Source organism: Equus caballus, chromosome 7 (genome assembly GCF_041296265.1).
Source record: "Equus caballus isolate H_3958 breed thoroughbred chromosome 7, TB-T2T, whole genome shotgun sequence".
NCBI classification, from domain to species: Eukaryota; Metazoa; Chordata; class Mammalia; order Perissodactyla; family Equidae; genus Equus; species Equus caballus.
The window spans coordinates 80,461,731-80,476,051 of record NC_091690.1 but is presented as its reverse complement, the minus strand read 5'-3'; the positions used below and the strand labels follow the sequence as shown (position 1 = coordinate 80,476,051).

Below are 14,321 nucleotides of genomic sequence, written 5' to 3'. Positions count from 1 at the left end.
GCCTGGTGCTGAGCGGGTGCTCAATAAACAGTAGTTTCCTCCTCTCTCCCCACACTGCCTCCTGCCCGTCTACACAGCGTGCTCTACTCTGGGTAGGGCTCCTGGGAGCCTCTTGCCCATGGAGTGTGAGCTGGATTCTCAGGCAGTGCCAGAATCCATGCATTTGGCTGAAAAGGCAGAGACTGGATAGAATGATTCCTGAGAGCAGGTAACACCACTGTATGGGGAACAAGTGATTTCTGAGCTCATTTCCAAGGTGAGAAGCTGGCCTCTCAGTGCCTGACCCAACATGTACCCCTAGGCAGCCTCCGAGCATCATCTGTGTTTATCTTTTTAAAAAAAGATGGCCTTCTTCCGCTCTCAGGAAGGAGAGCCACAGCAGGATTGCCACGACTATGGATGACTACAGTGTGGGTAACAATCGTGTGACATGTATGTGGCCAAAGGTGTGAGTAGCAAATATGAGTGGAAGGTATGGTTGACAGGGTGTGTTGTCATAAATTTATGTCACAGGTATTTATTTGTCTTTTGCCTTAGAGTGTGAGAATTTTAAACCAGGCGCCCTAGAGCTGGACACAAAAGAGAACCAGAGTGTCAGGTAACAGACTCTTGGCCCAACCTCCCTCTCCCACCCCCAACTTTGTGTCCTGGGAGGTTGGCACAGGAAGTAAGCAGCCTTGCTGACTTAACCAGAAGCAGTCATTTACCTGCAACTGTTTTCTTCAAGCCCTGGCCCCTCAGGTGGGGTCTGTATAGTTAGGCATCTGGGATGGTTGTGGGAGGGTGTCCTGACTCCTGTACTGGAAGGCATGTGCTCTGCATGCAGTCCTTCCTCTTCAGGGACCCCCCTTCTTTGACCAAATGGCTTCCCAGGGCCTGTCAGGGCCTGGCCAGAGCTGGGCAAGAGGGCAGAATATGGGCCTCTAGAGGGTTGGACTGAGGAGATCTCAAGCAGTAATTCAGTTGTGTGATCACCGATGCAGCGGGGCCAGAGGAGGCTCCCATCAAGACCCAGGGGTGTCTCTCTTGCCACAGACCCTTCAACAGTGAACCCAAGATTCCTTATGTGCGCCTGGAGCGGCTCAAGATCTGTGCTGCCTCCTCAGGAGAGATGCCTGTGTTCAAGTTGAAGCCACCGAAGAATGATCAGGATGGGAGCTTACTGCTGATCATCGAGTGTGGTGCTGAGTCCTCCAGCATGTCCATTAAGGTACCACTTTGTTCTGCCTTGACCTTGAACCTTGGCCCAGCCTTGGAGCCTATCTTTTCTCTCTGCTACTGCCAGAGTTCTGGCTCTGGCCTTGTCTTGAGTCTCTGAGTGGGGCTGCAGCTTGGCCAGACTTTGTCTCCTGCTGCAAGGGGCCTGTGAGGTGCACATTAGGAGGGAGCCTTACCAGCATTCATGGGGCTTGGCTGGCTTGGGGTCCTGGAATAGCTTGGTGCCGAGAGCTTGTCAGTGCTACCCCTCCTTCCCTCAACAACTTGTTGGCTCTGACTGCTCAGACTCACTGCTTCCCCAAGGTCAGCCAGGACAACCTGCCTGATGCCATCCAGGCCCCAAGTCTGGGGGGAAGAAAGGTCACTGTCACTTCTCTGGCTGGGCAGCGGCCACCAGAGGTGGAGAGTGCATGTCCTGAAGAACAAAGACTCATTCCTCGAACCCCTGGAGCCAAGAAGGGGCCCCCAGTACCAATAGAGAATGAGGACTTCTGTGCTGTGTGCCTCAACGGGGGAGAGTTGCTGTGCTGTGACCGCTGCCCCAAAGTGTACCACCTTTCCTGCCACTTGCCAGCCCTGCTCAGCTTCCCAGGGTGAGTCATGCTAGTCTAGGGCCATCACCTGGCCAGCAGGGTGATCCCCTAGGGATGATTATTCCAGGCCAGGCCCACAGAGCTCCCTCGCATGGGCTTCCTCCCCTCTCGGGGCCTGCATGAACTGCAGGTCTGTGAGTTAGTGGGCCTACAGCTGTCCGCCTCTGCACACAGACAGATAGATGTTTGAAATTTGGGTAGCTTCCCTTCTTCCTCTGTTCCCACCTTCCTCCTGCACAAAGATTTGTCCCCATACTCGCCTCCCAGCCCCTTGCTAACTCCACTTTTTCTGGATTTGCTAAATCCTGAGTTACTGAATTTTTTTCAAGCTTGTGGCTAGGAAGCCATTCCTACAGGACAAGGCTAAGGCCTCAGTTTCCCTTGCCACCATCCCCTACGCTTGCATTGGGGCAGAGGGACAGGGGAGGGGGCTCTGGGCAATGTGCTGAGACCTAACTTGGCCCCATCTGCCTCTGCAGGGGAGATTGGGCGTGCACCTTGTGCCGCAGCCTGACCCAGCCCGAGATGGAGTACGACTGCGAAAATGCACGCTATAACCAGCCTGGAGTGCGGGCCCCTCCAGGCCTGAGTGTACATGACCAGAAGGTAGGGAGGGTCTCTGGGAACAAGGTTCCCCACCTGGGGCAGCCTCCCTGTGCCTGTAGGGGCTGAGGCCTTTCTCAGGGGATGAGAGCCTCTCCAAGTATCTCTCTTTTGGGCTGTGCCTGACAGCTTGGCCCATGGGGCTTTGCTATGATTTTCCTTCTGCCAGCTGTTTTCCTCTGGCCTAGGAGGCTGAACTGTGCCTTAATATGGTGGCTCGTCCCCTGTGGGACAGAGCCAAACCCTCTAGAGTTGATAGGGTCACTGTCTTTAGTTCTTATTGAGGTGAGGCCAGAACAAGTAACTCTGTTGCCAATTCTGACTTCTGCAGAAGTGCGAGAAGCTGGTACTGTCCTTGTGCTGCAATAGCCTCAGCCTGCCCTTCCACGAACCTGTCAGCCCGCTGGTAAGGAAGGCCTCGCTGCTCCTGCCTGCTCCTGTGCTTTCTGCTCAGAGGGCCCTAGGCCTGGGGACAGGTCATGGTGGTGCCCAGGGTGGGCTCAGAGCTTGGCCTCTGGAAGTATGATTAATCTGTGGATGGTTTAGAGGCCCCGGGGGGCTGCGGCCACCACAGCCCCCCAACTGTTGCATCACACCTGACTTGACAAGTGAAACTTTCCTCCTTTTTCCTTTCCCTCTGTCTTTTTTCTCTACACTTTCCTTCTTGCTGCCTTTCTCTTTCTTATGTTCTTTCACTTCTGTTCCAACTCACTCTCCATCTCTCCTTCCTTCTTATCTATACCTCCCCTTCTTCTCTCTTCCTGCTTTGCTTTGCCTTCTCTCCTGCCCCAAGGCCCGGCATTACTACCAGATTATCAAGAGGCCTATGGACCTGTCAATCATCCGGAGGAAGCTGCAAAAGAAGGACCCAGCTCACTACACCACCCCAGAAGAGGTGGTGTCAGACGTGCGCCTCATGTTCTGGAACTGTGCTAAGTTCAATTATGTATGTCTTGCCTGTTTTCCCTCTGCCCTACTTCCCAGTGACCCCAAGACTGTCATGGCTATATGAGGGTATCAGGTTTGGTCCTGGGCTGCTATGAGGACCTGGGAGCAGAACTTCTGGGGCCTACTGTAGTGAGTGTTTTAAAAGCTCCCTCCCACACTTGGCCTCAGCATGGACTCAGGAGGAAGATGGGGAGTGCTAGTGATTGGCCATCTGTGGGTACCTGTCAGGGTCACTTCTGCTTTAAGAGCTGATACAAACTGGTTATCCTGAGGCCTGAGGAGAAAACATCAAGTTCCAACATTTAGGAGACCCAGCCACGCTTTCTACTGTCTGTATAGCTCTTGAGGGACCTGGAAGAGATGGGCTGGTGGAAAAGGGCCCGCCTATCACTGCTCTCCTCTCCCTCCAGCCCGACTCGGAGGTTGCAGAGGCTGGCCGCTGCCTGGAAGTGTTCTTTGAGGGCTGGCTGAAGGAGATCTACCCGGAGAAACAGTTTGCCCAGCCAAGGCAGGAGGACTCAGATTCCGAGGAGATGTCTAGCGAGAGTGGGTATTCCACTCCCCAGGGCTTCCTGTGGCCCCCCTATGTGCAGGAGGGCATCCAACCCAAGAGGCGGCGGCGACACATGGTAAAGAGTTGCTCCCAGCTGGCAGGCAGGTGGGTGGGTAGGTGATTGGGCAGGCAGGGGGCACCCAAGCAGCATGCACAGAGAAACCTAAGGTGAAGCTGCTCAGGTGGCACAAGAGAAAGTGGTGACAATGGACCCCCACTTCCAACCCCTTAGCCTATGAGGAAGACAGGGCAGTGTCGGGCTCATCAAGTCCAATTTCCACTAAGGCTCAAAACTCAGAGAGGTGGATATACCTGTCCAAGGTCACCCAGCAAATTAGCAGCAGAACCAGGGTGAGAAACCAGGCCTCCTGACTCCTAACTCAGTGCTGGTTATTCTGCATTGTCATCTCATAAGAAGAGAAGTACCTGGTCCCAGTGCCTGATCTCAACTTGGGTTTGGGAGAAAGGAAGGGATCTTTTCAGCGCCTTGGTTTAGAGGAAGGGGAGGTGTTGCTTGTAGCAAAGAGAGCTCCTCTGACTTTTTGGCTGCTCCCACTTGTGCAGACCTGAAACATCAATTCAGTGCTATTTAATTCCACTGAAATGTGTTGCCTGCCTACTGTGTGCCAGGGTCTAAACAGCCATCCCTGGTTGTTTATGATACTTAACACACAATGTGTAGTATCTTCAGTGAGTTTTACTGCTGTGTTCCTGGGATAAAAGAAAACACTTTGACTCTGAGGAATGCCAGTCTGGACATTTAGCTTTTCATGTTAATAAATCCTACATTTGGTCATTCGAATTCCATATTTTTTCTTTCAGGAGAATGAAAAAGTAAAAAGAACGTCGTTCCGCATGGCCAACAGCATCTCCCAGGTGTGAGAGCTGGAAGGGACCGAGCACCCTGGCAGCCGGTGTCCCATCCTGTGACCACTCCTCCCCACCTTTCAGCTCATTCTCTTCAGACCGTGGGTGTGAGACGAGTCTTGTTGAGCTGTGTAGTGCTCTTCTTTGCCGTTTGCATCTCACAGCATTTATTTGGGAGCCATAGTGCGTCCACTTCAGAGAAGATTTCAGTAATAAAGAGCGAAGAGGGAAGTCTGCCCTATTACTGGAATAATCAGATGTGTAGGGGCCACTTGACAAGACCAAACCTAGTCAGGCTCAGGAGGACCTAACTTCCTCGGTGAATTCTTTCTGCTGAGGAAAGCAGACTTTCTCACCTTCCGGTGTACAGGGCTCAGGAACAATGTATGTATCTGAACTCCTCCAGGGCCCCGAAGGAGGTAAAAGGGAGAGAGGTTCTGACATATGGCAGGCCTGTGATCCCTGGCCCAGCACAGCCAAAGACTGTCACTGTTTGCCTTTGCTTGGCCTGCCAGGACAGAGGCACCTGCCCTGGGCAAGGGTAAGGGAGGCTTCTAGAGGCCATAGGTCTTGATTGGTGCCTATTCGGGTTCTAACGGTTTTCAGGGTATTTGTTTTCCACGCCTCCTTTCCTGTGTTGACTTAGGTGGCTGCTGTGAAAGTGCTCTGGATGGCATGGCATTCTTGACTGGGCTGGGTGGCAGTGCAGAGACCACTGACTCCGATTTCACTTGCAGGTGTACGAAGATGTCACCTTCAGAGCCTGCCCTCTGTGCCACTTACTTTGGGCTGATAGCTCTTCTTTGGTGTGAGAACCTGCCCTCCTAGAAGTGATTGTTGGTAACCATCCCTTCATTATCTCCATTCAGAGATCTGGATCCTGAGTTCTTCTTGGGAAAACTGTGAGGCAGCTGCTGCTGCTTCAGCGAGGCAGGGAGAATGACCCACAACCAGCTCAGTCTGCTGGGCCTCTCCTCCTGCTTAGAGGCCCTAGTTCTCACCCTCTCCACGTTCACAGAGCCCAGGATCAGAAGTGAGGCCTCTGGCTGGCCTGCCCCACGGCTGCCCACAGCCCAGAAAAGGTCAAGACTCTATAGGTAGCCCTTTTTGTTGGAGGTTGGAGAAGGCCAGAGGGACTGACAGGAGTCAGACCTAAGCGTTTGTAGAGGAAGTTCTGTCTAGGGAGGAGAAAGGGAAACCTGAGAGGTGAGAAGCCAGTGTCCTTTGGTGACCTTGAAGGAACTTCAGGACTTTACTTTTCCCAGAATGCAGAGAAAAGTGTTTTGGAAGCCATGGGAACAGGAGCGGAGCTCCAGTCTGCATCTCGGATGGATCTTCATGGTCCAAGCAGGGTGTTTGGGAGGAAGCTGCATAGGCAAGATGCTGAGAGTCAGGCCACCTCACCAGCAAAGGCTTGGTTGAGAAGGAACCTATTGCTGATATGTGGGGGAACTGCATTCCTGGCATTTCAGTGGCCTGGAGACACGGCTCTCCCTGGTCCTGTCATGGCTTGGCTAATTTCAAGGGAGTCAGACCATGGCTTTATTTTTGCTGTGAGATGCAATTCAAGGAATTCTTGTTTGTCAGGCCTTTGTTAATGGGAACATTTTGATCAGAGAAAACATGTCTTCTCTCCGTGTGAGTTGATGGTACTGTTCATTTCCTTCTCCACTGAGGCTGGGAGATCATCTTCCTTCAAAACAGACCGTGCCCACTGACTTGCCATTCTTTCACCAGCACTTGCCAAGCTTTCCTAAGCAGGTGGGCATCCATAATCCTGTTTTCTAGTTTGGGGTAACTAAGTCTTTGATACTCTGGTAGCCACGCAATGTTTGAACTTAGCCCTCTGCTCTTTGGGGCTCTGGCCACTTCCTTTTCAATTTTCGAATCTTTCTCTCTGGTTAGTTGGCTTGGCAAAGTTCTCTCTGTAATTACCTCATTAATTCCTGCTCTTGGTCGTCTTTCCTTCGTGTGGCCCACATTCCCACCTCACCTGAGTGAGCTTCATGGTGCTTTTTGTTGGGCAGCCAGGTGAGGGTTGTGACAGGCTCAAACCTGTTTGAGATTCTTCCCCAGGACCAGTTGGAGACAACGAATATGAAGCAGAAAGGCCTGGTTAAATGCTTGGCTTCCCGCCTGTCAATGAAGCTTCCAGCTTGGATGTAGCCTACTGGGCCAGAGGACCTTAGGAATGTGTTAGCGAGTCACATATTCCCTTCCCATCACAGAGACTTGCAAGCTGAGAGGCTCCCCATAGGCACTTGAGCAGGCAGGGGAGGGAGGGAGGGAGGGTTTCCTTTCCTCCAAAGGTGCGAGGCCCTGGCCCACTACACCATCCCTGTGCTGGTTACCTCACAGCACTGCCCTCTCCCTGGCTTTTCCTGTATACTTATAACCAATATTTTGAGTCATGGTTATGTTTTGTTTTGCTTTGTTTTTGCATGCAGAAAACAGATCATGACTATTTAGAAATTTTTTAAAAAGCTACTAAGCAAGTGGACTGACTTCAGCGATTCTTTGCAAACATCTGAGTGGATCCTCCTTTTGACTTAGTCCTGTAATGGCCACATTTTGAAGTCAGTCAAGTCCTTTGGCCTTTGACAAAGTCAGGAAATGGAAATACAATGAGTTCTGGATTCTACGGTACAGAAGGCAATCCTGAGGAGAAACTGGGCCTCCTGGGTGTGCTGAGAGACAGGACAGTGGAGTGGCTTCAATTGATGCAAAGGGGATTTTAGTGTAAAATTGGTGCAGCATGAACTTGCAGAGCTCTCTTCCATAACTTGGGTAGGTTGGCCCTACTGAATTCTAGCAATCGCCAATTACACATCTTCTGCTGGTACCCTCTCCCTAGTGGCAGCCACCAGACCCTCTATAGGCACTGCTCTGTGCAGGCCCTGCCATCAATCCTGATGGACTCTGGCTCCCTGTACCCATTTCTGGTGGCATGTTTTTGCCTTGCTGCTAGGACCTAGGCCCCTCCTTGTTTCTTCCTGGGCTCCACTCCCTCTCTCACTCCATGGTATCACCTATAGTCTTCTCTTCTGAACTCCTGAACTGAGACCTTGCTCCTTCTGGATCACTACCCCCTATATTTCCTCTTCTCTCATTCCCTCACTGCTAGTTATTTAAATTGCCTGCTCCTTTAGCCCTGTTCCATGACCTCAGCTCTCTCTCTGTTTTCCCAGTCTTTCAGCCTTCTGCTGGGCTTCTTCCTCTCCCCGCCTGAACCCATGGCCCATCATACGCTGAATTTTTTTCAGCATCCTGAACTTTCTCATCCCCGTCAACTTTTGCTGAAACTATTAACCATTCTCCATTTTTTTGCATCAGCCTATTTTCTGCTCCTTCTTACTGGGTTGCTAAGCATGGCAAATTCATATTTGACAGCCTCAGTTGGGCTCTCAGTATTGACTGGTATATCTTTGACTTGTTATTACTCTGTTTCCGTCCATGCCCTTCATCTTTGCTCTCAGCAAATGACTGACGTCATTGCCCACTTTACAGAAGAGATGACGTAAAGCAAGAACTTCCCTGCACACTTGCTCCTCTCCCTATCCCATCTGTCTATGTCTATATCTCTCCTTAGCTCTTTTCCTCTGGCTTCTGTTTGGTGCTCTATTTCTTGATTCCTACTATGTGTCCTCCAAGACTTTGCTCCATCCTTATCCCACTGCTCACACTTTCCGGGGTCTTCCACCTCCCTCTCCATTGGTTTCCTCCATGTAGTCTACAAGCAAGCAAAATTCTCCCTGAGATTAAAACAAAATTTCTTAGAGTCTGTTGACCCTTATACTTTTTCCTTGTCAGCCTAGTTCCTTTAAAAAAGAATCTTTTTCATTGATTCTTCTTAGTCACTCTTCAACTCTCTCTATATAGTTTTTCACAGGTCACCAGTGACCACCAAGTTGCCAAATCAAATGAATACCTTTCGGTCCTCAACTGTCTTGAACTCTCTACAGCATTTCACACCATCCACTACTTCCTCTTTGAAATATCCTCCTTGCTTGGCTTTTATGGCACCACAAGTCTCTGAATTATCCTCTTACCTTTCAGCCACGCAGACTGAGCCTTCCTGAAACCTTGACAGGGGGACATCTTTAGCTTCCTGTGGTCTCTCCTCTTCAGGAGTTGGGTAGGTAGGACGAAGCGCAGCTGCCTCTGCTCACCTCCCTCAGTGTCTGCCCACTTTATTTGAGCCCGTTTCTGTTCCTGGACTTAGTTATCCTCATGCCAAGCATGTTTATTAGCTCTGCTGGGAGGACAGCATCTGTGAGGCCTTTCCTCTGACACTCCTAGCGCAGCGTGGAGACAGAGTTTAGCCATGTTTGCTCAGAGGCCCCATCTAAATTAGCCCAAGAGCGTGGATTGGGTCTTACCAAGAAGCATTTTGGCAAACAGGATTACCAGGCTGGTGGGCAGCTCATCACAGTGATCTCCATACCAGTCAGAGCCAGCCACAGTTGATGAGGAACTTGGGATCATGGCAAAACATGTTTCCACGCATGGTCCAGTCCTGCTAGTCAGGAGGAGAATCCTGGCAGGGGCGGGGGTCCGCCACTGATAACGTTCTGGTGAAGGGAGACTGGGAAGTGCTGTGATTCATCACTTCCTGGGGCTCCGCTGGGGTCAGCCTGGCCTGGTTTTAGCCTAGGCTTCCCCAGCCGTACTGATCATTACTGCCTGCTTGCTCCAGTTGTTCTAGAGCTGGAGGCAGATGTTGGTTGTCTTCTTGGAGGTAGGGAGGTGTAGTGGAAAGATACCTGATTTGAGAGACTGAACACCTAAATTTTGGCTCTGCCAATTATGAGCTGTGTGACCTTGGGTAGCGTTTCCCCATCTATAAAGTGGGAGGGAGTGTTGAAAACAGTGATCTCTCAGAGGCTCTCCAGCTTTAAAGATGGTAATGGTGATTCTAACTGTAAAGCTCAGGCCACACAGGGAATGACGGAATACTGAGGGTAGGACACAGCTGGGGAGTCTTGGCCAAGGCAGAGCAAGTCAGGCCACACTGAGCGGCTTTGAGGAAAGTCTTCAGTAGCTGGTGCTGCTTCTTGAGCCATATGCCCATTCCTCAAGCTGCACCCCTTCTTGGACATCTAGGATGAGCTCCTCCTAGGCCTTTTCTCGAAGTGGCACTTGGATCTAAAGTGGTTGAGGGCACGAAGGAGGAATATTTAAGGGGAAGAATCACTTATCTTAAAAGGACCTACACATTCAAGAACAAATTAAAAAATAGCACTTTCCTTTACCAATAATTGTGTCCTGGAGTGTTTTTTTCAGTGAAGATGGTCAAACCTATTTCTGGTCTTCTCGCCCCTGGACTCCAACATCATTAAGAACACAAGGAGAGGAAGAATAGACTGGGAAGCCTTCTCTCTACAGAACTCAGCTCTCTGCTTCTTATTGCAGGAACACAGCCTGTTCTTCAAACTACAGGCAGCAAGTCTGAGGCAGGGTTGGGGAAAAAGCATGAATGTCCACCACTTCTAGCCACTAAACACTTCAAGAATGTCCTCTCTGTATTGATATTCCCCAGTCACCCAGCCTTAGCTCTCCTTGCTGCCCACTCTACACCAGTGGTTTCTAGCAGCGTAGGGGTTGAGGACATTGTAATGAATAGTTGTCATTCATGTTGACTGCATAGAATCTGAGCCCTTTCCTATTTTGGGGGAATTCCTCACCTCAGGGTGGGAGGTAGAGCTCACTCCTCACTTCTAAATATATTTAGAAGCTAAATATATTAAAATCTTGATTTCCCAGCATCCCTTGTAACCAGGGTGCAGGTCTAGTGGTAGTAATTAGGAAAAAAAGCCAGGACCACAGAGACTTCTCTGGTGACAGTGTTGGTTGCAGCAAGGTGGGGTTTCCATGGCAGCAGTGGCAACAGAACAAGTTGAAGCACCTGGTGCTCATTGATGACAGCGATTGTTTCTTCAGTAGACCAGTTAGCTCTTAGCTTAATTCTCTGGCCTTCCCAACAATGCTGTGAACTACCTAAAAAAATATTTTGATTAACTCATTTTCGGCTTAAATTAGTCAGAAATGGCTGCTTTTACTTGCAACTAAACACCCTAACTGATGCAGAAATCTTGGATAATCTGATAATGTCATGGACCCGCTCTTCGAGCTCCAGACTCACATGTCCTGTGGCCTATTGGACACCTCCACTTGGGTGTCCCAGCGTCACCTGATACACTAGCCATCCCTCTCATTCTTAACATACTCCTCCTTCATATTCCTTATCTGAGAAGCCAGGGACATGGGAAGGAAATGAGGGCGGGTGGTGTCTGAGAAACCAAGGAAGTTTGGGTTTCAAGGAAAGATGATCATCACTTTTAGTGCTTAAGATGAGACCTGAAAATCCTATCTGGCTCACCATCCCTTCCCAGCCTGGCCCAGGTACCTGAAACCTTTCCCATGCCTGCTCTGAGCTTTTTCGCTGTGTTTTGTCCTTACTAATCTTATTAGTATTCTCCTTCTCTAGGTCCCAGGGACATACACCTCTCTACTTACCACTCCTCAGGTTCCATGGCAAGCAGCTAAGCGAGCCTGCTCCGCAGAGCAAGCCCTGCCCTGGACCTCCTCTTCCTACACAGTATCCAGGGCCTGATAACAATAAGTCCTAAAAAAATTAAAATAAACAATGGCAAAACCTAAATAAATATCTAAGTAAATGCCCATAAACGATACCATTTTGTTAATTATGATTAACAAATTAACCCATTAATTGTTAATTTTGTACCAATTTCACAAAGATTTTATTACACTTGAAAACAATTCATGTTTTTCACTTGACAGGAAATTCTACATACACAAGAGGATTGCTGAGAAACCCCAGCCAATTGTAAATTAAATGAATTACTCCTAACCAAATAATTTAAAAAGCAAAATTATAAAAACAGTTTCAAAATTTTGCAGTAAAAACTAGATTTACTACAGGCTGTAGGTGCATTTTAATGTTTGAGGTGTGTTGTAGGGCCTCCTAGAATAAGAATGCCTGGACTCTGGGGAGAACCCTCATCCGTGGGCCCTGGAGCTCTGGGGATGAAGACCTTGTCCTGTAGACATCAACCCCTGAAGGCCTTGCATAAGATATGTTTTCGAAACTGAGAGGGTCTAACCAGCCCCTTGAGGCCACTTTCCAACCATGGCAGAAACTGCTAATTGTTGCCAGTATCCATTTTCTCCTTAATATTAGTAATAACCCCTCCTTACCACCCCAGCCTCCTCTACAGCTAGATGTTGTGAATAAGTTCTAGCCAATTGATTATGAGAGGTGGTGATGTATATAACTTCCAGGACATAGGTTTTAAATGAAATTGCTTGTCCTCTACTTCCTCTCTCTCTCCCCTTCCTCCAAGACAGGAATGCAGATAAGCTACTGGTCACCCACTTCAGTCCTGCAGATGAAGGTGACATCCTAGAGAATGGTGAAACCAGAAGTTAGGAAGGACCTAGGTTCTTTGATAATCTCATGGAGCAGAGCCATCTGCCTACCTTGAACTGCTGGCTTACCTCTTGGACTATTACCTGAGAAAGAAACACATTTCTGTTTTTTTAAACCCCCTTATTTTGGGGTCTTTTTTGTTACAGCAGCTGAGCCTATACTCTAATATACCCAAAACAGAGCTTTATTTGCCCACTGGGCTGAGCAGATATTAAGCTTCCCAGAATTTGCAGCATCCCTGGCCCCCAGCTCTGCAAGCTCAGCATTCATGGAGAAAAGAAGGATCTCTCCAGGCTTGGAAACACGAACACCACAGCCTCAGCCTTGCCCCAGCCTAAGGACCAAGGCCTGTGCTGGTGGCAGCAGTTGTCCTTACCCAGGGCTCTGCTCCCTGTTTGTTTCAGGGAGTCCCAGTTGTGGTGTGGCCCACTGATAATGTCACTTCATGGCAAAGGCTGTGCCAGGGCAGTGCCTCTGTGACATTTCAAGTTTATTAATTAGCTTAATGAAGGATTCATCCTTTCTTTCCTATACAAAATGTATCTCTGGGTAACCAAATAAAAGATGAGGGGAAGTGTCTCTTTCAGAAGTATTCCAGATAATAATTGAAGGGTTGATAGATTGGAATATCACCACTTTTCAACCTCTAATGAATTAATGGATCTAGGCAATGATCATCCATGGCTGCCCATATCACAAAAAGAGAGATACATGTCTCGTGTTTGAAGAATACAACGTCACCTGTGAAGCATTTCCAAGCAAATAGAATCTGAATCTAATCAAGCATCTAGATCTAACTACCAATTTACAGATGTAGCTCCCAATTGACAGGCAATGCAAAGAATAGAGGAACACCTTCAATGACATCACAAAGACACAATCAGCAAAATCCAGTCTGTGAGAACCCAGAGGACAAACGACCTGGTTCTTCAACAAATATATTGCAAGGGGAAAGAAAGTGAGGTGGAGAGGAAACCCAGAGAGTAAACAGATTTGAAAAAAGCATATAAACCAATTGCAAACTATGGAATTTATTTGCATCCTGGTTTAAACAAGCTGAAAATATCATGAAACAATTGGGAAAAGCTGAACGCTAACAGGATATTTGAGGATATTAAGAATTTACTATTTTTTATGTTATGTTATTTTTAAATTTAATGTTATTATTATTATTTTTTTTAAAGATTTTATTTTTTCCTTTTTCTCCCCAAAGCCCCCCCCCGGTACATAGTTGTGTATTCTTCGTTGTGGGTTCTTCTAGTTGTGGTATGTGGGACGCTGCCTCAGCATGGTTTGATGAGCAGTGCCATGTCCGCGCCCAGGATTCGAACCAACGAAGCACTGGGCCGCCTGCAGCGGAGCGCGTGAACTTAACCACTCGGCCACGGGGCCAGCCCCAAATTTAATGTTATTTTTAAGGTTTGATCAAGATTTGTAATAGTAAAATATTAGAAACAAGGAGGGGCTGGTCCCGTGGCTGAGAGGGTAAGTCCGCCTGCTCTGCTGCAGGCGGCCCAGTGTTTCGTTGGTTCAAATCCTGGGCACGGACATGGCACTGCTCATCAAACCACGCTGAGGCAGCGTCCCACATGCCACAACTAGAAGGACCCACAACGAAGAATATACAACTATGTACCAGGGGGCTTTGGGGAGAAAAAGGAAAAAATAAAATCTTTAAAAAAAAAAAAAAGAAACAAGGAAAAGCCTATAGAAGATGGTTAAATAATTAATAGAATATAATATTAAACGATATTTATGGAGACTAGAGGGCATACTTTGAATGAGAGAAAGACTCTCAAGCCTTTGAATTAAGGATCCAACAGAATAATGAGATGCATAAGGGAGAAGAAAATCCTAAAGTCCTTCTTCTGACTTGAGAAAACTCTCAAGTATTTCATAAAGCAGAGACATCAGTTTGAACAATTAGCAAAAGAGGAATAAATTATTAAGACAAGCAGACTTGCAGATTAGATTACATTTTATAGAATATAATAACACTTTGAAGCAGAGGCCTCTTAAAAGACGCTTTTGTGTGGCTAACATTTCCAAGGCTCACCGAACAATCCTGCTTTGTTTTCTGTTATAAATT

At 48.3% G+C, this 14,321-nt stretch overlaps 1 protein-coding gene across 19 annotated transcripts in view; it reads left to right on the top strand.

The window, feature by feature from the left end:
- Positions 1 to 10,040, top strand: part of TRIM66 (tripartite motif containing 66) — a 58,893-nt gene extending 48,853 nt beyond the window's left edge. For 13 of the 19 annotated variants that reach the window (XM_070274671.1, XM_070274673.1, XM_070274677.1 and 10 more), the window contains 8 exons: positions 538 to 598; positions 1,036 to 1,210; positions 1,522 to 1,811; positions 2,291 to 2,417; positions 2,746 to 2,820; positions 3,208 to 3,360; positions 3,773 to 3,991; positions 4,738 to 10,040. In XM_070274671.1, coding sequence (XP_070130772.1) covers positions 538 to 598; positions 1,036 to 1,210; positions 1,522 to 1,811; positions 2,291 to 2,417; positions 2,746 to 2,820; positions 3,208 to 3,360; positions 3,773 to 3,991; positions 4,738 to 4,797 — 1,160 coding nt within the window. In that variant the 3' untranslated portion in view covers positions 4,798 to 10,040. The remainder of the gene's footprint in view (positions 1 to 537; positions 599 to 1,035; positions 1,211 to 1,521; positions 1,812 to 2,290; positions 2,418 to 2,745; positions 2,821 to 3,207; positions 3,361 to 3,772; positions 3,992 to 4,737) is intronic. The other 6 variants (XM_070274674.1, XM_070274679.1, XM_070274687.1 and 3 more) reach the window with 1 other exon arrangement.
- The last annotated feature ends 4,281 nt before the right edge of the window (positions 10,041 to 14,321 follow it).